The sequence below is a fragment of the Notamacropus eugenii genome, chromosome 1 (genome assembly GCF_028372415.1).
Source record: "Notamacropus eugenii isolate mMacEug1 chromosome 1, mMacEug1.pri_v2, whole genome shotgun sequence".
Taxonomy (NCBI): Eukaryota; Metazoa; Chordata; class Mammalia; order Diprotodontia; family Macropodidae; genus Notamacropus; species Notamacropus eugenii.
The window spans coordinates 665,822,113-665,845,730 of record NC_092872.1 but is presented as its reverse complement, the minus strand read 5'-3'; the positions used below and the strand labels follow the sequence as shown (position 1 = coordinate 665,845,730).

The 23,618-nt window shown below is 41.0% G+C and overlaps 1 protein-coding gene across 4 annotated transcripts in view; it reads right to left on the bottom strand.

Moving 5' to 3' along the window:
- Positions 1-18,596, bottom strand: part of LRPPRC (leucine rich pentatricopeptide repeat containing) — a 111,635-nt gene extending 93,039 nt beyond the window's left edge. For 2 of the 4 annotated variants that reach the window (XM_072635739.1, XM_072635740.1), the window contains exons 1-2: positions 18,445-18,596; positions 1,542-1,741 (exon numbers count right to left, since the gene is read on the bottom strand). In XM_072635739.1, the coding sequence (XP_072491840.1) occupies positions 1,542-1,741; positions 18,445-18,596 (352 nt within the window). Of the gene's footprint in view, positions 1-1,541; positions 1,742-2,786; positions 3,053-17,871; positions 18,243-18,444 lie in introns of those variants that run through there. The other 2 variants (XM_072635738.1, XM_072635741.1) reach the window with 2 other exon arrangements.
- Between the last annotated feature and the right edge of the window lie 5,022 nt (positions 18,597-23,618).

Below are 23,618 nucleotides of genomic sequence, written 5' to 3'. Positions count from 1 at the left end.
TACAAAAATATTTATAGTGGCTAAGAATTGGAATTTGAAATCTCCATCAACTGGGGAATGACTAAACAAGCTGTGGTATATGATTGTAATGGAATATTATTATGCCATAAGAAATGACAAGCAGGATGATTTCAGAAAATCTGGAAGGACTTACATGAACTGATACAAAGTGACATGAGCAGAACCAGGAGAACGCTATATATGGCAATACCAATGACTTAGTTCTTCTCAGCAATACGATGATCCAAGACAATCCCAAAAGAATAATGATAAAGTATATCATCAGCCTTCAAAGAAAAAAACTGATTTTGTCTGAATACAGACTGAAGCATGCTATTTTCACTGTATTTTTTTATTTCCGTCTTCTTGCACAAAATGACTAACATGAAAATGTTTTACATGATTGTACATGTATAACCTATATCTGATTGCTTATCATCTCAGGGAAGATGGAGGAAAGGAAGGGATATAAACTAACTCAAAACTTTAAAAAAGCAAAAAACAAAAAACCTTAAATGCTAAAAAGTTTTTCTTTTAACATGTAACTGTGGAAAATATAATAAATAAATGCTTGCTGGACTGGATGAAGTGTAAAAATTCTCCACTTAGAAAATCATCTGATTTCTTTCAAAACAACAAAACACAGTTTTAATGACAAAGATTGGCCTTGAGAAGAGGTGAAAAATAATATGTTCTTCCCTTATTTGTATAGTATTACATATACTCTGGTTATTTTTGCTGAACTGTTTCTCCCTCTTTTTAAATTCTTTGTCATAAGGGATTTTTCTGTAGATGAGGAAGGGAGTTATTAAAAAATGTGGATGACATAAAACCAAGAGATATTAATAATAAATTTAGAAAAAAATTTTTAAAACCACAGGAAATAATACAGCTATTTTCATCCAAACAAATTCACAATATAAGGAGGTAGCTAGATAGCACAATGGATAGAGTGCCTGGACTTGACTAAGGAAGATGAGAGTTCAAATCTGGCCTCAGATACTTATGGGCTGGGTAATAACCCTAGACAAGTCACTTACCTCTGTCTGCCTTAGGAACAATAAGGACAGTAATAATGCTTCTCTCCCAGGGTTATCATGAGGATCCAATGAAGCACTCAGCACTGTGCCTTGCACATATTTAATAAATGTACTTAATAAATACTTGTTGAAACATTAACAAAAACTACATTTACATGCTTATTTCTGCTGAGCTTGTAACTTGAGGAATTCAGAGAGTTAACTTCAAATAAACCGGAAATGGCTTCTTAAAAACAAAACCACAACCTGATATCATAAAAAGTGTGTTAAGTATATGACATTAGTATTTTCCAAAACAATTTATTTACTGGACTTTATTACAAATTCTAGTCCAATAGGAAAAAATCCAATTGATGCCAAAATATTTTTTATACATGTTACAAATATCTAAGGAATTTGAAGAGGAAATTCAAAATGCCAAATTATTTGCATTACAATAAGCTTTTCCAAAAAGAACTACCTATGGCAAAAGTCAACTTAGGGAACAAAAATTCTTATTACCTGATCTGCATATCTCATGAAAAATGTCCTGTAGAAGGGTTTTAGTGATACGGCCAGTTCTTCGGACGGAATTATCTAGCCTTGTCAATGCCCAATCAAACTGGTCTATCTGTTTTTTGTATGTGGAAACAGATTCTTCTTGATGAACACTCTTTTTCTGAGCCACAGTTGAATACAAACTGGCATCATTGATAAGTGATCTGTTAAATAAAAAACATTGATTAGCTAACATCCAAATCAAAGATTAGCCAGATATCTAGTTAGTCTTTTTCAGCCCACCAAAATAAGAAATACAACAATAAAGTTTTAAAGGAGTATTTAAACCATAAAATTTACTTATGTGTCCAAAGTGTTCCAATGCAACTGGTTCAAATGAACTGGTCTAAAAGACATTTAATTTGTAACAGCTTTTTTAAAAAGGCAAAAGTGAGAAAATACACCCAGGAGGGCTTATTAATATTTATTGGACAACTCGAGTGATTGTGAAAAACTGCGTTTGCCCAAGTTTCTTATTCCTCAGTGAGTCAAAAGCCATTCACTATCTCTCAATACCCAAGTTTTTCTTAGCTCATGAACATCTGAAGTGTGCCAAAAACTTTTACTCCTCTAATAGGAATCTGTGATAGTTTGTCTGCCTCTCTGCTTCTTCAGAGTACAGGTGCCAAATTTTAGCCTTTAACTTCCAACTTATCCTGAGCACAGATTAACAAATCATTTTATAAACAAAACTAATAACTACGCATTGTGTTTCAGGGTTATTCAGGTTTTTAAAATTGCTAATTGTACATTTTTCTTTGATTCCTTTTTTGTGTACTAAAAATGAGACAATTTCACCCAGCCTAAGGGACCCTCCCCAAAAAATTATTCAAGATTCTATTCATTTAGATTGTAGTAATAAGCTTTAGGAAAACCAAAATACAAAAATTCTTTAAAACAAAGATATTTCCTAATACATAAAGCACCTCTAAAATAATTCATCATCTTAACAGCTGTAGAATATAGAATATATGTAGAATGTATACACAAGGACAAATGAAAGTATTATACATAGCTATACAGGAAGGAAAAACACAGCAACATCCTATGCACATAAACATTCTATGCACATACTGCTAAGAACACCTGGGATCTCTGTATCTTCCCTATTCTCCTGCGTAGGCAGCTAGGTGGTGCAGTGGATAGAGCACCAGTGCAGGAGTCAGGAGGACCTGAGGTCAAATCTCACTCCAGACACTTGACACTCACTAGCTGTGTGACCTTGGGCAAGTCACTTAACCCCAACTGTGTCATCCTGGGTCATCTCCGGTCATCCTGATGAATATCTGGTCCCTGGATTCAGATGGCTCTCTCTGGAGGAGAAGTGAGGCTGGTGACCTGCACAGCCCTCGCTCACTCAGAACAAAGTCAAGTGCAAGTCATGCCACCATTTCTCTGATGGCATGGTCTTCTTCAGCAATGAAGGACCAACACACACACTCCTGTGTGATCGAGAATAGAGAATGGACCCAACTCTGGGCTGCAGAGGGAAAAGGAGTGTAGGGATGAGATTCTAGTTTCTGAAATGGTAAACTGAGAAGGAATTTTACTTTTAAGTAGTTTTATCGTTGCTTTTTATTTCTACACCATAATATTTTCCCTTTAACTTCTGTTTCCTAAATGCGTAAGAAGGCAAGGAGTTTAAAGCAACAATCCAAAGAGTACTTGCTCTGAAGTAAGTCAGGATTTGGGGTCACTCTTGATCAAGTCATTCACTATTCCGAGGCCTCAGTTTCTTTTCTATACTATTTGGAGGCTAGACTAGATAAAGCTTCTGAGGTCTCCTCCAGCTCTAAACATAGAATCTTATGATTTTTTAGCTTGGCCTCTTCATTTTACAGTAGAAAGAAACTGGGGCCAGGAGTGGGGAAAGTCCCATGAATGGCAAACCAAGAACTCAAACCCAGGTCTTCTGATTCCACATCTAGGACATTTGTGCTCTACACCCAAAGATGCTAACTAGAACCAAATTAAAATGTAACTGGGAAATATTTTGGGTATAAAAATACAATGAACACAGATTATGTAAATATGAAGTTTTCTAAGTCAGTATGTGGCCCAAAGGGACCCCCATGTACAGATTTGTTTGACAAAACAGCAGATACTTTTCTTACTCTGCATGTTTATCTCATTTCATTTATGATATATATTTCAAATATCTTAAAGGCTATCCCCAAAACAAAGTCATTCCCCCACCCCCTTCCCACCTTGACATCTGTCCTTAACTTTCCTATTTTAGTTACGGCACCATTACTGACCCTGCACACTTCACAAATTCAGTCATCTTTGTCTTTTCCTGACCCAATCAGTTGCCAAGTGATGGCAATTCACACTCTACAATGTTTTCACAACTGTACACCTTTTCATTTCCATTGCCAGCACTAATTTGGACCCTAATCATCTGTCACCTGGCCTATTAAAACAGCCTTCTAACAAGTATCCCTACTATTACTGCTTTGCTCCAATAACTCCGTAAGTTGCCTCCAGAGTAATTTTTCTAATGCCTAAATTGGTTCATCTCTTTCTCTTGCTCAAAAAAATTTAAATGCCTGCCTTTGAGGCAATCTTTGCCTTACATAATCTGGCTCCAATCTCTTTTCAGCCTTATCTCATCCATTAGCTTTAAGAGATACTATGCTCTCAATAAACCAAATTATTCATCATCCTTGAAGTCTTCTAGTAGCTTCCTGTTTCTGTCCACTTGCCACACCACACCCTCTTCCTGGGGTTTATTCTCTAATCATACTCCCTTACATATACAGAATCCAACCTTTTAAGAGACAACTCCAGTATCATCTCTTTCATGAAGTTTTCCCCAATTTCCTAGTCTTTCTCTCAAGTCATAAATAATCTCCAAATCTCTTAGACACCTCCAATCCTCTTCATTTGTACCTTTCTTACACATGCAGCACATTTCCACTGGGTACTAGTCTTACTAAGAACCTATCTTGTATCTACTACCAAATAAATTTCTTGGCAAGAGGAACTGGAGTCTTAGTCATCTTCTGTCCCAGAATAACACAGTAAGAAGCAGGGTGGTCAGTAGATGAAGCAGTCAAAAGACCTGGTTTTAAATACTGCCTGAAATGTGTGCAAGTCACTTAGCCTCTCACAGTCCTGTTTTCTCACTGGTAAAAATGAGGATAATAATGCTTGTTACTCACTGGACAGTTGTGAAGAAAATGCTTTTCAAGTACTGTATAAATGTGAATTGTTCACACAGAGCAAATACATAGTCTCATCTGAACTCCTCTCCAATGCCCCTTTACAAGGGGACAAACTCTATAAGCTTACAATTTGTATGGAAAAACATTAACAATATTTGTAAAGATGGTACATTTTGACACATGCTTTTAAAGCATCAATACACTCACCACTTCTGATAACAGGTTAAATTAAACAATTACTGGGTGTCTGCTATGTGCCAGGTGCTATGTGCCAGGTACCACACTAGGAGAAGGGACTACAAAGACAAAAATAAGCAAAGACTTCTTGTCCTCAAGGAGCTAATATTCTATTCCTATGAGACTTTCAAGAAACTTTCCTTTAAAAATAGGGACACTAATGCACTGTTGTTCGAGTTGTAAACTGGTACAACCATCCTGGAGAATAATTAAGAACTATAGCCAAAGGGCTATAAAACTGTGCATGTGTCCTTTGACTGAACAATACTACTACTAGGTCTGTATTTCAAAGAAAAGAAAAAGGACCTACCGGTACAAAAATATTTATAGCAGCTCTTTTTGTGGTGGCAAAGAAATGGAAACTGAGGGGATGACCATCAATGGAGGAGTGGCTGAACAAGATGTACTATGCAACAGTGATGAACTACTGCTGTTTTGTAAAAAATGACAGAGGATGGTTTCTAAAAAACCTGGGAAGACTTGGTGAACTGATGCAAGTGAAGTGAGCAGAACCGGGAGAACAATAATAACAATATTGTAATGATTATCTGTGTAAGACTTAGCCACTCTGATCAAGAGAATGATCCAAGACAACTCCAAAGGACCCATGAGGAAAAATGCCATCTACCTCCAGAGAGAACTGAAGAACTGTGAGTACAGACTGAAGCACATTTTTTCATTATTGTTCATGTATGTGCACACGCATGTGTCTTTATTTTGATGGAAATATTTTGCATAATTTCATATGTATAATCAATATCATACTGCTTGCCTTCTGAAAGGTTAGAATTTTAAACTCAAAATTTTTCAAAATGGATGTTGAAATTTTTTAATGTAATTGGGAAATATTTAACAAAACTTTAAAAAGATTTTTTTAAAAGATGCTTTACTTCTATAGGTATGTGGCAAACTGATGTTCTCAGACACCTGAAAGAACCTAAGGTCAAAGATGATATGTAATCAGATATTCATCTCCATTGAGCTGAATAAAGTAATGTCTCTGATTAAAAAGAAACTTAGTAGAATTCATGCAATGGAAAAAATAGGATGGGTAAGCCTCTTTACTTGACTTTACAAATGCAAATTAATGTTATTTTCCAATTAAAACATAACAAAACATCCTATGTGTTCATTGCAAAAGTCTTAAGAAATTAGAGCAGAGCTTGAATCCCAATTCTGATACTAGCTTTGTAACAATGGGCAGGTTTTCAATTCTCTGAGACACACATTTAACGGTCTAATGGAGATAATCATATCCCTAATAAGGCTAGAGTTATGAGGATCTAACGAAGTACTGCATGTAAAGTGCACCACAGATTGTAAAGTGCTATATAAATGTCAGCTACGATTAAAAAGGGAAACTTAACTGTGGCACAAAGAGGATCCAGTTTTCACTAAAATCAGTCAAGAAACCTGTCTCCATATGGTAAATGAAAGTCATGTTAACTATTATAGGTTTTCCAGAAAGCGGCTCTATAAGCCTTCCTGAGTATGCACTCAGGGTTAAATATTCTTTGTAAAGCTGCATTTCAATAGTATTTCTCTTAAGAGTACAGCAACTAGGTCAACCTCTCAAGCACAAGCCAAAGCGATGATAAAAGAATCATATGGGGTCCTCAAGTTATGTAATGTGGTATCCAGAAAAGTGCCCAGGGCCAAAAGATACTGCTATGACCTTGAGACTTACAAAAGTCAAAAAAAAAAGAAAAAGATGCAAAAATTGTTTATAGAAGCTTTGATGACAAAATACTTAATAACTTCAAGGGAAAAATAAAGGAGGTCCATAAAATTTGGTTAGAGGTTAAAAAGGTGAATTCCATTAAGCTATAAATAGCTCAACTAGGTTTCACCAAGCTAAAATACCCATGATTCATTTTTCTCAAATACAACAATGAAAGTAATATATAGTACTCCCTGACCTCACAGGGGTATTGAGAACTACAAGGATATTTTAAAGGACTAAGCTTTCTCAGAATAAAAGAAGCTATAACAAACAAGTGGCATAATCCTCTGTGAAGCAAAGAAGTCTACAGGATCCATTTGTTTCTAGGTGTAGGAGAGGGATGAGTGATGGCAAGGTGGCCTGGGTAGACAGCTCGATGAGATGGGAAGCAGTCTGGTCTGGAGCCTACTAACAGAGCAGTTTGCCTGAAAAAGAACTTCATATTTTACTGTAAGCTCAATGAGTCAACAACAACAATCTTAGACCACAAGATTCCTCTACCTTTATCACAGTACATCTGAAGTATTATTTTCAATGAGGAACATCTGAGGAAAAATGTGGATAAGTTAGATTACCCAAAGGAAGATGACTAAGCTGGTGAGTGATACCTCTAGACCAAGAGAGATAAGGATGAGCTGAAGTAACTGGGAAAGTTTAGCCTACAAAAGAGAAGCCTTGGTAGGGACAAGATCACTTGCTTAGACCTGTACTGCTTGAAATTAGAGGGTAGAACCAGGAACAATGGAGAAGTTACAAGGAGACATATTTAAAAAAAAAAAATCTAACAAAAGGTAAATGAAACTGAATGGTCTGTCATCAGAGACATCTGAACAATTAGACAGGAGGCAAAGCCAAGATGGCGGAGCAGAAAGACCCACATACGCTAGCTCCTCCCCCACAGCCCATAAAATACCTGCAAAAAATGACTGTCAACAAATTCTAGAGAAGCAGAAGCCACAGAACGACAATGAAAGAGATTTCCAGCCAAAGGTAACCTGGAAGGCAGAGAGGAAAGGTTTATCCCATGGGACACTGAGCAGAGCCCAGCCCTCGCCGCATGGCACCAGGAAGATCAGGACCAGAGCAGGCCTCTGGGGCAGAATTCCCAGCAAGGAGGGTTTTAGGTCCCTCAATCCACAAGTGCTGAAGAAAACTTCAAAAGTCAGTAAAAGGGCTTTTCCAACTAGGCAAGAAGGGACCCTAGCACTGGCACCAGGTGGCTGGGGCAGTAGGGCATGTCCATTTGTGAAGCACTTGGTCTTTAGGCCCTGGTCTAAAGCAATTGATCTCAGCCTCAGCCCTGAGCATGGTCTTGTGGGGAAGAGGAGCACTAGGACCCTCCTCTTGACAAAGAATTCAGAAGTCAAGTAAATGGCTAGGAAAATGCCCAAAAAAGGGAAAAAAAATAAGACCATAGAAGGTTCCGTTCTTGGTGAACAGGTATTTCCTTCCATGCTTTCGGATCAGGAAGAACACAGCATGCGGTCAGAGGTAGTCAAGGCTTCTGCATCCAGTACCTCCAAAATGAATATGCAATGGGTTTAGGCCATGGAAGAGCTTGAAAAGCGAGTCAACAGCTTGCTAAAGGAGAACCAAAAAAATGCTGAGGAAAATTACACCTTTAAAAATAGGCTAACTCAACTGGAAAAAAAGAGGTCCAAAAAGCCAATGAGAAGAAGGCTTTAAAAAGCAGAATTAGCCAAATGGAAAAAAGTTCACTGAAGAAAACAGTTCTTTAAAAACGAGAGCAGAGTTCAGGGAAGCTAATGACTATATGATAAACCAAGAAGTTAAAAAACAAAACCAAAGGAATGAAAAAATAGAAGATAATGTGAAATATCTCACTTGAAAAACAACTGACTTAGAAAATAGATCCAGGAGAGACAATATAAGAATTATGAGAATACCTGAAAGCCATGATCAAAAAAAGAGCCTAGACAATATCTTTCATGAAATTATCAAGGAAAACTGCCCTGATATTCTAGAACCAGAGGGCAAAATAAATATTGAAAGAATCCACTGATAATCTCCTGAAAGAGACCCAAAAAGAGAAACTCCTAGGAATACTGTGGCCAAATTTCAGAGTTCCAAGGTCAAGGAGAAAATATTGCAAGCAGCCAGAAAGAAATAATTTGAGTATTATGAAAAAACAATCAGGATAACACAGGATCTGGCAGCTTCAACATTAAGGAATCGAAGGGCTTGGAATAGGATATTCCAGAAGTCAAAGGAACTGGGATTAAAACCAAGAATCATCTACCCAGCAAAACTGAGTATAATACTTCAGGGGAAAAAATGGTCATTCAATGATAGAGGACTTTCAAGCATTCTTGATGAAAAGGCCAGAGCTGAATAGAAAATTTGACTTTCAAACACAAGAATCAAGAGAAGCATGAAAAGGTAAACAGGAAAGAGATATCATAAAGGATTTTCTAAAGCTGAACTTTCTAAAGCTGAAACATTGCTATATGGAGAGATAAGATTTGTAACTCTTGAGACTTTCCTCAGTATTTGGGCAGGTTAGAGGGATCATACACACACACACACACACACACACACACACACACACACACACACACACACACACACACACACACACACACACACACACACACCCCCCAGGTTGAGCTGAATCAGAAGGGATGGTATCTATAAAAAATAAAATTAAGGGGAGAGAGAGGAATATATTGGGAGAAGAAAGGGAGAAATGGAATGGGGAAAATTATCACTTAAAAGAGATAAGAAAAATCTTTTTCAATGGAGGAGAAAAGGGAGGAGGTGAGAGGGGAAAAGTGAAGCTTACCCTCTTCACATTTGGCTTAAGGAGGGAATAACATGCTCACTAAATTTGGTATGAAAATCTAGCTAACACTACAGGAAAGTAGGGGAGAAGGGGACAAGTGGGTGAGGGGGATAACAGAAGGGAGGGCAAATGGGAGGAGGGAGTAATTAGAAGTAAACACTTTTGGGGAGGGACAGGTCAAATGAGAGAACAGAATAAATGGGGACAGGATATGATGGAGGGAAATACAGTTAGTCTTACACAACATAACTATTATGGAAGTCTTTTGCAAAACAACACATATATAGCCTGTACTGAATTGCTTGCCTTCTCAATGGGGATGGGTGAGGAGGGAGGAAGGGAGAGAAGTTGGAATTCAAAGTAGTAGTAACAAATGTTGAGAATTGTTACTGCATATAACTGGGAAATAAGAAATACAGGGGTATAGAAATCTATCTTTCCCTACAAGAAAAGAGAGAAGATGGGGATAAAGGAAGGGTGAGGTGTGATAGAAGGGAAGGGTGGGTTGTGATAGAAGGGAGGGCTCATTGAGGGAAGGGGTAATCAGAATGCAAGGTGTTATGGGGTGGGGGGGATGAGAGAGATGGGAAAAAAATTAGAACTCAAAATTTTGTGGAAATGAATGTCGAAATCTAAAAATAAATAAAACAAATAATTAGAGATACCCTGAAAGAGAATGGGGTTCTTTAGAAGCAGTGAGTTCCCCCCTAACTGGAGGTCTTCAAGCAAAAGCTGCATGAGAGTCAGTTGGAGATTTTAGAGAGGGAATGTAGAGCCCCTCACACAAAAGTGTTACTTCAGGCATCTGTATTTCTCTACTTTTAGGAAAAAGGTTTAGAGTCTTTAAAGAAACTTGGGGGGAGAAAAGTCTCAGAAGTCATACTAGTCCTGCTGACACTTTTGGATTACTTGAGAAGGAAAAGGGAGAAATTCCATTTCCCCTCTCTCCCTGATATCCCCAAACTCCTAGCAAGAAAGGGAAGGGACTGGCCAGTCAGATGCTGGCCCAAAAGGTTGTGAACCTTGTTATCCTTCTCTCCTGATCAAGTACTCCTCCTAGTCACCATACTGGTGTTTCATTAAACTCTCACACTGCAGATCTCTCAATATCTACGTACCCTGTTTCTCAACTCACTAATTGTTGCACCTCGAGTCTCCTGCTAAACATCCTGATCCCCTCCATCTCACCTCACTCTGAATTTCACTTAGCATTCAATTGCTTCTTTGGGAACCCTGTTTAGAGGTGGGATGCCTTTAAACACAATTGTAACTGCACAGGAGCAGCATAAAGAATATCAGAAAGTTAATGATTACAAAAGAAGTGGGCCAAGGTAGGAACTTATTCAAGAAACCAGAAAATCCACTCATACGACAGATCTAGAGGAAAGACATTAGCATGTTGAGCGAACCTGTTATGGAGGATTTAGGATAGGACGTGGGTAAGAAAGTACTTTTCATCTTTTAAATTGTCATTAATGTGCTAAGATTGTCATTAATTGTCACAGATCTATCAAAATAAGTTTAATCTGTTGAAATTAACTTCCTTTAGCATACTGGAATTCGTTTTTTCTCCTTTCTTTTAACAAAGAAACATGCTATTGAATTTAAATGTAATTTTTAATTTGTTACTGTACAAAAAAGATAATAAACATTAGCAGGTAACAAAATTCTCTCTACTGCTCAGACCCCATTCTGGGAACAAGATTCAGAATCCTAGTTTAAGCCTTTTTTCAATACATAGTACTAGCTCTAGCTCTCCAGTTTATTTTCCTTGTTTTCACAGTTAAGTTGCTAATGTAAAGTCCTCTTCACATGTAAACTCCTGCCTATGTACTCTAGTTTATAAATCCCAACCTCCTGCAGTCCTAAATCTAATTCTCAACCTTATCTATTTAATCTCTAACCCTCCCCCAGCACCTATTTTCTTCTACATAACCTAAGTGATTACACCTTAGAACACATCATAGATTTTTTAAATTTCACCTGAAACTACCACCCCACACCTATAAGGGGTGAGCTCTGCAAGGTGTCCCTCCAAGTCTCCCTCCTCATTTCTCCCAAATCTGCTCTTTGCCTTCAATGTTAACTTCAATCTCAGACTATTCTCCTTGTGCAGCACACCTTTTCCAGCACTACCCTGACCACTCTGCTGTGGTCTGAGAGTTGGACATTGTAATGCTTGGTGTTCTGCCTTTGAACCCCTAGTTCTTTCTGTTCTTCTAATCCCCCACTGTCTTTCTTTCATTTTAACCTTCTAGTAATCCAAATTGGGTCACCCTGCCATATACTTGATCTCAGTTCTACTCCCAAATGACTTAGAAATACTACAAGTTCCACTTCTAGCTTCTTCCTGGGCTCAGTGACACATGAACAATCAGACATTTCTAATTGGATGTCCTGAGGCATGTCAAATTCAACACGTCCAAAACATAACTCATCATCTTTCCGTCAAAACCTACCCTTATTTAAACTTGTCAGCTTCTACAAAGGGTGCTATCATCCTTCTTGTCACCCTGGATGGCATCTTTGGTGTCATTTTCAAGCCCATACCTTCACTCAAACCTCCTATTTCAGGCAATTGCTACAGTTTGCTGTTTCTCTCTCCATGTTATCTCCCTTCTCACATACATATCTACCTACACAGCCATATCGGGTCTTCATCACCTCGAATGGACTATGGAAGTAGCTGTTATCCTCCATCCTCCATAGTCCCCTAAAGTGAAGGTCTAACATTTCACTCCTCTACTGCACCAACTCCAAAACCCCACCAATACAAACAGATAAATAAACCTTTCCAGTCTTGGTGCTATCTTCCCTTGGTATGCTCTGCAGTCCAGTCAAACTGGCATTGTTACTATTCCTCAAACGCAGGGCTCCAGCACCTGCCATCATGCACTGGGGGGCAGACTGGTTCATTTTTGTCTTAGCAGCCTAGAGCCTATAACATGCCTGCCTGGTACATGACAGGTATTTAATTGCCTAAACTAAACTTCATTGGTTGGCATCACTAAAACTTCATGCTATCTAACCTCAACTAGGTCCTCACAGCTACACAGGGATCATTCTACTGTATTTAGTCCTGATTATCTAACTCCCTACGAGATTGTCCAATGGCTATTCCAAAACGATTCTGTTCTCTCAAGTACATACATGATCAGAAAAGGAGATGGGCATGTCAAGCAGGAAGACTGAGTGATGGAATGCCCAAGTGCTGCTCTGACATCCAAAAAACATTAGGAAGAAAACCAAGTCGCTGAAACAGGTGCAGGAAAGTAAGCCTCACAAGGAAGATGAGAGCACTCAAGATAACCTAGTCATCGCTGAAGGCTCTAGGCCAAAGAGAATAACTGAGAAGTGGAAAGGAGCTATTTCCAGGGACAAAAAGAAGTATTTTGGTCCCACAGAATAAAAGCCTTCTTAACAATCCTTAAAGATCTTCAAATACTCCTGGATGACCACTTGTTGAGCAGTCTTGTCCAAGGAAGGACGGGGTCTTGAGAGCCCTTCCAACAAAGTCTGTGACTGACTCATAGGCACTGAAATCTGAGGATACATTTTGGAATTAACATTTGGTCCAGATAATAAACCAAGTATTTTTTCATTCATTAAGCTAGATAAGATTGAATCATGTTGTTAACTGTTACCTTCCAAAATATGAAAAGACTGCAGAATATAAGCAGCACATTAAAAAAAAAAATCCTTCATAACAGTCGCACACGAGTATGTTACTAAAACAATTATTACTGTCATAAAAAGTCAAAACCTGTACTCATGTGTTCATTCAGTCTAGATCTTTCTTTACCTCTCCTAATTAAACAAACAACTTTCTAAAGGGCAAAAACAGACTAGAAAAGTCAATACCAAAGGGCCAACTTCCAATTTTTAGAAATTTACTCTCTATACAAGCTAGTAACAAAATTTGTTACTAGTCAACATAAATGTATTAAGCACCTACTATGTGCCAGGCACAGTGCTAAGTAGTGGGGAAACAAAGTAAGGCAAAAACAATAACCCAGTTGCTGCTCTCAAAGAGCTCAGTCTAATGGGGAAGACAAAAGGAAAACAACTATGTTCAAACAAGACAGAAAAAGGATAAACTGCAGATAATCAAGAGGGAAATGCACTAGCATTAAGTTGGAACATTAGACTAGTAGCAGAAGGTGAGATTTTGGCAGGGATTTAAAGGAAGCCAGGAGACAGGAAGAGAGTTCCAGTCTTGGGGGTCAGCCAATCAAAAGACCCAGTCAGGCGACAGGCTAACAGTAAGAAGACCAGTGTCACTCAACCATAGTGTATTGTGGCAAAGAACTGGAAAGGTAGGAAAAGGAGCTAATAGGGAGCTTCTGGGGTTTATAAAGAGGGTGATGTGGCCAGAACTACAAGTTAGGAAGCTCACTTTGGTAGCTGAGTAGAGGATGGGCTAGAGCAGGGAAAAGCCTTCTTGAAGTTCTCACCTCCCCATTACAAACAGATCAAATATAAACTCCAGAAAGCTACTGCAATAGTCCACGTGTGAAAGTAATAGAGCCTGCACCAGGGAAGTGGCAATGTCAGAGGAAGAGACACACTGACTGGATATGGGGGGTTAAAGAGTGAGAAGCTGAGGATGACACTTAGATTTCAAGCCTGGGTGAATGGAGAAATGGTGATATTCTCTGTAATACCAGGTAGATAGGAAGAGGAGAGGCTTTGGGGGTAGAAGGTGCCAAGGACGAGGGAGGACAAGGGAAAGAATAAGTTCAGTTTTACACATGCTAAGTTTGCGTTTAAGATATATGCAGGAGATCTAATTTGAGAAGCCCAGTAGGTGACTGGAGATCTGAATCCAGACAGAACTGAATAAGTATATGCATCCTGAGAGTCATCAGCAGTACTAACATTGTAACTCCTCTGGCACTGATCACCTGTTATTTAAAAAACTGAGCTGAAAAACACAATCCTCCAGGGCACACATATACACAAGTTATGCCAAAGGCTGCAATAATATGTATTTCCCTATGAATTAGCTTTATGTAGAAATACTTCAAATGATCACAACTTCAACCAAACAGGTATTGTAGAAACTGAAAATAGAAGACAGTTTTATGAGTGGCCAAAAACCAGTCAACTTCCTATCAACCTTCTGGTGCTGAGCCTCTCCTCCATCGCTGCTTTGGTCCATCATTACTGCAGAGCAGCACTCTAAGCCTTTCCTGCTTGGTAGCAGCTGCCAGTTTCCACTCCAATGACTAGATTTCCTTCCAAAAGCAAGGGAATATGTAATGGATAGAGGGCTTGCCTCAAAAACCAAGAAGACCTGGACTGAAGTTCTGATTCTCATCCATACTGGCTGCAGACCCTGGACAAGTTGTTCAATCTTTGGCCCATTCTCCAGTGCACCCAGAGCCAGATTAAAACGTAACTGGGAAATCTTTAACAAAATAAAGAGAAATACAATAAAACATAAATTAATATTAACTTGTGGTTTTCTAAGTCAATATGTGGCCATCAGGAACCTATCTGAGGTTGATACCAAGATCAGTGGTGTCTAAATCTGCCAGCATCACACTGTCTTAATTTTAATAAGTATTGTTATTTGTTTAATTGTATTTTATTTATTTTGTCAAATATTTCCTAATTACATTTGCATCTGACACAACTGCTCTAGATAACTAAGACTAAGTTGCAGAGAAGAACCTATCTGTACAGGTAAAGTGAGTTTCCTATACCTATGAAATCATTGGCCAAGTCCTCTATCCCATGTTTCTTAAAATTAGGACATGCTCTCTATACGTCACTTAGGATGAAAGTACAGGGGCTACTATTCATGGGCCAGCTCTTACTCCAGATCTGCTCCATCTCTGGCCAGGGCCAACTAACTCCCTCCTATTCCCAGGTGCTTACCACAGTGATGCATAATGCCTAGAACTCTGTTGCTCCAGAGATCTGTTAGCCTCAGCCTCCCCTATAGCTGGGATTATAAGGGTATATACTACCACAAAACGTTAGGGTGTGGTTCAATGAAAATAGCACTGGATTTTGAAGTAAAAGAACCTAGTGATGAATCCAGACGTGACCAGTATGCATTCTTAGACAAGTTACCTCACTCATGTTTGTTCTCAGTTCTTTCATCTGTAACATGTGAGGATTACCTCTATAGTCACGTCCATTTCCATCTCCACACCTTGTTGCTTGCACTCTGTCCATCATCCTTATTTCCCTCCCAGCAAACCTTGAACTCTCCCTTTAAGAAGCCACTCCTCTTTATTTGGCTTAAGTCCCAGAAAACTGGCCATCTAGGCCAATTCCATCCACCATGATGCAAATGCAGCACTCTACAGCTCCCTCTTTCAACACTCTTCTATATGGGAGTCTCCTCCCATCAGAAGCTAAGCATCTTGAGGGCATGGATTGTCTTTCTTGCTCCTATGTTTATCCCCAAGGTTTTACACTACAAGATTGACCATAGTACATAGTTAATAAATGCTTCTCTGTCCTACATCCTATGCTCTTAAGAGCTGAAAGAGGTCTATTTGTTTATAAAAAGCACTTGGTAGTGACAAAGAATTGGAAAGTGAGGGGATGCCCATTAATTGAGTAATGATTAAACAAGTTTTGATATACGATTATGATGGAATACTATTGCAGTGTAAGAAATGTCAAGGAGGATGGCTTCAGAAAAACTTATACGAACTCATGCAAAGTGATGTGAGCAGAACCAAAATACTGTATACAGCAGGACTAATATTGTAAGGATAATCAATTGTGAAAGATTTAGTACTCTGATCAAGACAATTTCAAAGGACCCACTATGAAACAAATGATCCACCTTCAGAGAACTGATGAACTGTGAATGCAAAATGAAGCATACTTTTAAAATTTCTTTATTTTTATTGTTTTATTCTGCATTTTCTTTTGCAATATGGCTAATATGGAAATAAGTTTTGCATGTCCTCATATGTATAACTGAAATCATATTGCCTGACTTCTTGAGAAGGGGTGAGGGAGGGAACTCTAACTCAAAATTTTCAAAAAAGACTGTTAAATTTGCTTTTTTAGAGGTAACTGGGAAATATTTAATGAAATAAAGAAAAATAAAATTAAAAAAAGAACTTTACCAGAGAAAACACAGAGGAAGAGCACTTTAATTCTGAATTAACTAATGGTATAGTGGAGATGCTAATCCTATCTCTTTGCTTACCTTCCCTTATAATTGTGTAAGTTGAACAGAAAAAGAGATAGATATTAAGAATGTAAACACAAGTTTTAAGAAACACTTAAAGGTCTCATAGGGTATTCCTCAAAAAGGACAAAAATATTCAACATAAGGATTTCTTTAAAAACTAAAAACGACTCCATGTATTTAAAAACAAATATTGTTGTGTATTCTATATGATTCCATCTATAGAGGCAGTGTGGTAAAGTGAGAAGAAGAGAGATGGGACTTCAGGAACATGTGGGTCCAAATCTAGCCTTAGTGCTAGGATTTTTAGTCTTATATTAATCTGTGCCAGTGTAGATTTGATCTCATCAGTAAGTTTATCAGCACTTTATATTCTCAGAACAGGAATTCTTAACCTAGGGTCTGATAATTCCTTAAAAAAAAAAAGTAACTATTTCAATACCACTGGTTTCCTTGTAATCTTATTATTTTGTTTCATGCATTGAAAAAGTTATTCTTCAAAGGGATCCACAGACTGCCAAAGCGTTCTTTGAAACAAAAAAGTTGTTTGGGGACACTGAAAGAAAGGCTAAGTGATTTGCACAGGTTTATACAGCTAGTATGGGTTAGGTAACCTGAAAAGACGTTTTCCTGCCCCCTAGAGAAGTCCTCCAGTGAGCCATGGGGATAACTGAGAAGGGCAAAAGCATTCCTGTTCTCAGGAGATCACCAATAAGGGAGAAAACATAACATTTAGCTTTAGATAGCAGAAGGGAGGCACTAAGACTAAAGAGACAGGAAAAGACTTATTTGCATACTGGCTGTCCCCCTGGATGCTCTCCCTTATTTCTGCCTACTGTCTTCCTGGCTTTCTTTAAGCACCCAACTACAATCCCCAAGTACAAGTCTTAATTCTAGACCTTCACTTCTAGGGCCTTCCCTCTTGTAATTATTTCCTATCTATCCCATATATAACTCGTCTGTACTTAGATTTGCTTGCTGTTCCACCAGATTAGACCGGGCGCTCTTCTGCTTCTTTGTGCATCCCCAGAACTTTATATACACACGCCACGTAAAGTGTATCAACCCCACACCTCCCGGGAAGCGGATAGGATCAAAGTCCTCAACTGCCAGGCAGCGTGCGGGGTCTGCAGTCTGGAGTCAGGACTACCCCTTCCCACGGGGGCCCCCGCTCCCAGGACGCAGAGCTCCCCAATACCCACCTCACGCCTCCGACAATACCCACGTGCGGCGCATTTCCTGAAAGATTTAAAGAGATAGCGCTCTCCCGGAAGCTTTCGGGCGCCCGCACGCACGTGGTTCCGCGCCCGGCGCCGTGAGCCCCAAGAAGGGGAGGAGCCCCGAAAAGTGGCTCCCTCCCCCCCATCCACCTCCCCTTCGGGTCCTCCCACAGTCCCCTTAGCCACAAGAGCCCCGCACGAGGACTGGCATCCCGGGGCGTCCGGGAGGGCGCGCGGGTCCCGCCGGGCAGGCAAGGAGCCCCCAGGGCAGTCCGGTCCATCCGCCGAGGGAGAGCGCGGAGAAGCGCGGTGCGAGGAGGGGGCGTGGCCAGGCAGCACCGGAGGGAAACCATGTGGCGGTTTGACCTTCCCGAAGGCGCAGAGGCCCAACACCGGCCAAGGTCCGCGGGGCGGCAGGCGCCCCCACGCCGAGTCACGAAGGCAGAATGCGCCGGCACCAACCTAGGCCTGTTCACCCTCGGCTCGAGCCACGGAGTTCTCCCGTGGGAGACTACGGGAACCCAGCAGGGGAGAACGACCTGACCCCGCACTCACCTAGCCAGAGGCCTGGGGCGCGCTAGGGTGGCGACGGCAGCTCGCGGGAGGCCCGCCCTACCCGTGAGGTGGCGCAGGGGGAGCGGGAGGAGCGGGGCGAAGTCGGTCCCCCTACGGAGGAGCCAGCGAGCGGGTCTTAGTAGAGCTGCCATGTCTCCGTCCCCCGGTAGTTCACTCCGGCAGGTTCGCAGAGGACAGGAGGAGCACGTGACCAAACGCGAGCCGGCGCGGCCGAGACCAACGGTTCACAGCCGGGGGGAGGGGCGCTGGGAGGGCGAGGAAGGGAGCCTATCGAAACATGGGGTGGAGACTAGAGGAGAGGAATTCGGAAGTCCTTTCTTCCGTGACCATGCCCCCTTTTTCCTGCTGGCTGACCGAGGTAGGTCGCGCGGCTCTTTTTGGTCGGAGCTACGATCCGTCCTCCCCTCTCCCTTACGGGCGTGTGAATGGTACGGTCGGAAGGGGTTGGCTCTTTCGAGGTGGCTGCTGGGGGCCGGACGGCCTGCCAACCCGGGGAAATCCGGTCGTGCCTGACCGGTGGGGACCACGGAGGAGGCAGCCTTTTCTCACTCTCCCCTTCCTCTACAAAATTTCCTCCCACCCAGAGTAATTAGGAGAGCGTTCGGTAAACTTTGAGAGTCCCGTATCATGTGACTGCCCTTTTATTTGTGAGGCTCCCACGGCCACAAGTTTCTGGCTCGCCGTGGGTGAAGAGAAGCCTGGCTGTGACCCTGAAGGGAGCATCCCGTGACCTTGTGCCAGTCCCTCGCCCCCCACTGTGAGCGTCGGGAGCGTGGAGGTGGTTGATGGACAGCTGGGTAGGAGTCAAAGTCCTCCTTGTGCTCGTGAGGACGCTGAGGCTGAGGGAGGTTAAGCGCGTGCAAGCGGCCGGTGGCAGAGGCGGGATGGGAACGCCAGCCCTGGGCACCGCTATGCAGTCAGGAGTTTACCAAGCGCTCGTGCTAGCTAGCTGGTACCTACGGTGCCAGGCCCTGTGCTGAGATCCAAGGAGGAGGGGGAAAGCCCTTGCCCTGGGGCATCCTAGAGCTCGAACCGCGCTTGCCTCCGCTCTAACGTTTAAGAAAGGGATGTCCACGCGTGTACTCGCATGCACGTAGGGTTGTTTTGCGTGGCTACACGTTTGCCATCTCAGTGGGTGCGGGAAGGGCTGACAGGAGGGGGAGAATTTGGAAATCAGAATTTTTTAAAATGTTATTAAAGTTAAAAGGAAAGAGGCTCCTGGTGTCAGGGTCTGTATCAGGAATTTTTCTTTTTGGACATCATTGGGTCTGCTAGGAAATGTCTTCTCCATTCAGTAACCATTAAACGTCTACTAGAGGCAGAAGACAGGCCCTGTCCTCAAGGATCTCCCAGTCTCTCTTTTGTTGTTTCAGTTCGTCTGTTTGTGACCCCATTTGGAGTTTTCTTGGCAAAGGTATTGCAGGGGGTTACCTTTGCCTTCTCAACATAATCCATAGAAACTTCTGTAAAACAAATTGGAGGCAGCTACGTGGTACAGTCTGTAGAGTTTGGGCTCATCTTCCTGAGTTCTAATGGTGGCCTCACTGATTGTGTGACCCTGGACAAGTCAGTTAGCCCTGTTTGCCTCAGTTTCCTCATGTGTAAAATGAACTGAAGAAGGAACAAAACCCCAGATGGGATCGCAAAGAGACAGGACTAAAAACGACTTAACAAAAATTAAATTGGCTCAAATCCATCTCCCAAATTTCCTAGCAGAAAACAAATTAAGAAGTGGACTTTAATGAAGTTTTTGTCAGACCACATGTCCTTATGTTGGAAAATACAGTCACCAAAATCTAGATTGTTCCTGCAGAAGCTTAAAGCTTGCCTTGTTGTCTTATTTTAAAGTGAGGATAAAGTGATCAGCTAGGGTTTTGTTTTAGGTTTTGGACCTTGGGGAAGAAGGAATGGGCAGGGGGGTTGGGGGTGGGCATCCAGAGAATGTTGAGGAAGGGATAAGAAATCCGAAACTCCAGACTTAAGAACTAAGAGCCTTTCTGGAAGGATAGATTCAAAGCATTTTTAAATGCCTTTGGAGAACCACTAGAGTGAACAGAGATTACATAGGTAAAGTACTAGGTGAATCAGGCAGTCACTAAACATCTATTAAGCACCTGCTGTGTGATAGGCTCAGTGCTAAGCACTAGGGATACAAAAGGGGGAAGAATGATTTTACCTGTCTGCAAGGACCTCACAATCTAGTGGGGGAGACACAGCAAACGAATACGTACAAATAAGTTATATGCAGGATAAATAGCAAATTAACAGAGGGAAGGTGCTAGAATTAAGGGAGGTTGGAAAAGGCTTCCTGTAGAAGATAAGGTTTTAGCTGGGAATTGAAGGAAGGAAATCAGGAGGCAGAGATGAGGAAGGAGAGGCTCACGATAACCAACAGATGATGGAGTGTCTTGTTTTGTAGGACACTCAGAAGGCCAGTGCCACTTTTTCATGTCAGGGAGTAGGGTGTAAGACTAGAAAGGTATAGGGTTAGTATGAAGGGCTTTGAATAACAGAATTTTTTTTTAAAATTTGATCCTGGAGAAAATAACAGAGAGCCACTAATTAGCTACTATTCAGGAGAAGAAAATCACAGGACTAAATATTTAGACAGGACTAAAAATCCATTTGTATTCTGGACTGTAGGTTTGGAACTAGTTGAAAGGGAATGATAATAATTCACAGCAGCCAGGATTTATATGGCACATGCTGAGGCAGGACAGAATTCAGGTCTTTATGAATTCTAAGGCCAGCACTCTGTTAACTTCACCACCTAGCTGCCTAGTTCATTGCCCTATTCTCACCCCTCACAGCATTAAAGGAACAATCCAGAGGTCAAATATCTTGCTCAGGGTCATTCCTTGTTAGTCAACAGCAGAATCTGGACTAAAATCTAGGTTTCTAACTCAAAGTCAAATACTTTTTCCATCATTTCAAACTACCTTTTGAAAGTAGAGAAGCAGTTGTTGAGGAAAATTTGTCCTCATTGAAGTGGTATAAGAAATAGAGAATTTGGTTAAGGGGAAACCAGGGAAGGGAAGTATATATGACTTTAGATAGTAGTTGGTGCTTAGGATGCTGTCTGGCCTGAACTCTAAAGATGCATAAGATGATAGCTTTTCTGGGAAAAGTAGAGGGATATACTTGACATTTTAATTTTAATGAAAAGGAGAAAGAACAGTCTTTCTAGGGCAAGGATTGACCTAGAGATCCCTCTGTCATGGCAGCATTTATTGTGGTACAACTAGATGCAAAGTAAATGGCCATTGACTGAAGAATGGCTAATAAATTGTAGTATATGAATGTAATGAAATATTTCTGTACCATAAGAAAGGATGAATATGAAGAATTCAGAGGAGCACAATAAGAAAAGAAACTGATACAGAATGAAGTAGATCAAGGAAAACAATATACAGTATTTATGAACAAGGACTTCTTGTTGTGTTTGTCCTTCGTTCTCCAAGAGGACCATGACATCAAGATAATGTCATGACTTGCAGTTGACTTTGATTTGAGTGAGGGAGGGTTGTGCAAGGTCACCTCCCTTCTCCAGAGCCATCTGGTCCAGGGGTCAGATATTCATCAAGATAACTGGAGTTGGCCTAGGATGCAATGTGGGGCCCTGGCCATTTTAGGCTAAGGTCTTATCAGATTCTCACTTTGAGTGAGATACACCCATTCAATGAATAGGCTTCTTTAAGTAGATACTCAAGGGATGACTCCTTTAATAAAAAAAAAAAAAACTTGGAGGGCAAGACTCACAGGGTTCCTGGGTAAAAAAGAAAGTTACTATTTAGTATTTATATTCACTCTGTGCTAGATGGGTGGGGATCTGTTATCCAATCTATGAACTCTATAGTGAATTGGACTTAAGGCTTTGGTTTTTGAGCAAGAAATGTAGCCATTAAACTCAAAGGAGAAAAAAGGTAGCTTTTGGTCATGGAAGTGTTCCTTCCCCTGGGTAGAGCACCCCAGGCAAGGACACAGAAGATGATGAACTAATGAACAAGTACTACAACACTGGAAAAGGAACTACAATAAATGAAACTGACCAGTCATTATAATGATCAAGAAGCTTGGCCCAGGGGACAAGTTGAGAAAATGCACCTCCCTCCCTTTGCAGAGATGGGTGGGGAATGCTCCATGTATAGTCAAACTCTGTTAACCACCTTGGGAGCAAGCTATGGTATGAGTAATATCTACTGGGGTCCCTGCCTTGTAGGCTATCCTAGCTGTAAAACAAGAGGATGTAATTTCCAAAAGAGATGGGTAAACTGGATCTCCCTCCAACTCCCTGTGACCAGCAGGTTGGGGAAAGGTAGCAATTAGAGCCCACCTTCAGGTCAAAGCCCTGCATCATGGGTGGGAAGTCTTAATGGGGACTTCCCCTGTTCTCCCACCATACAAGTGTAGGCAAATGAACAGATGAAATCTGAGCAGAGGATGAGTCCAGCAAGAGTGGCTATCCAAGTAAATATGCCTATCTCTGCTAATAGGTGCTCAGCTCAGTAAGCACAGGTAGATGTACTCTCTCTCTCTCATAAAGGGTTTTGGTTTTGGCTCCTGAAACACAATTGATCAAGAAATAAATGACTATAGTAATGCTGGTATTGGGGCAATAAAGGCCTTTCAGCCCTGCTCAAGGCTCAGTCATTACATAAGGCCTCTGCCCCACTTGTATGTAAGGAGCCATTGGGCACAGTCATATTGTATCAGATGAAGTCCAATGGGTTCATCGGAACACCCTCGTTTCCATGGGGCATTTGGGGGGACAGATCTGAAGGAGATGGCATCATGAAACTAGTATCAACATTTATGTCATGCTTTGCTATTGTGCGTAGGGACAAATGGAAACTTGTAGTTGGCCCAAGCCATCCTGTGAATTTGACTCCAAATAATACTAGTCTTGGAGAGGGACAAGCTATTTCCTCTATAGTGATGGAAATTAAAGAGGCTGGAATAGTTTTCTATACCAGTTTCCCTTACAGTAACCCTATAAGGCCAATGAGGACTTGACAGCTTTGAAGAAAGCTGTCATGCCAGTTTGCTAAGGAAATCCTACCAACCTCACTGCTGTGATGGACTAGATTGGGGTTGTCAACCTTGTTAAAGCCTTTTTCCCCCCATATATGTCATTGAAACTAATCAAAAGCAAT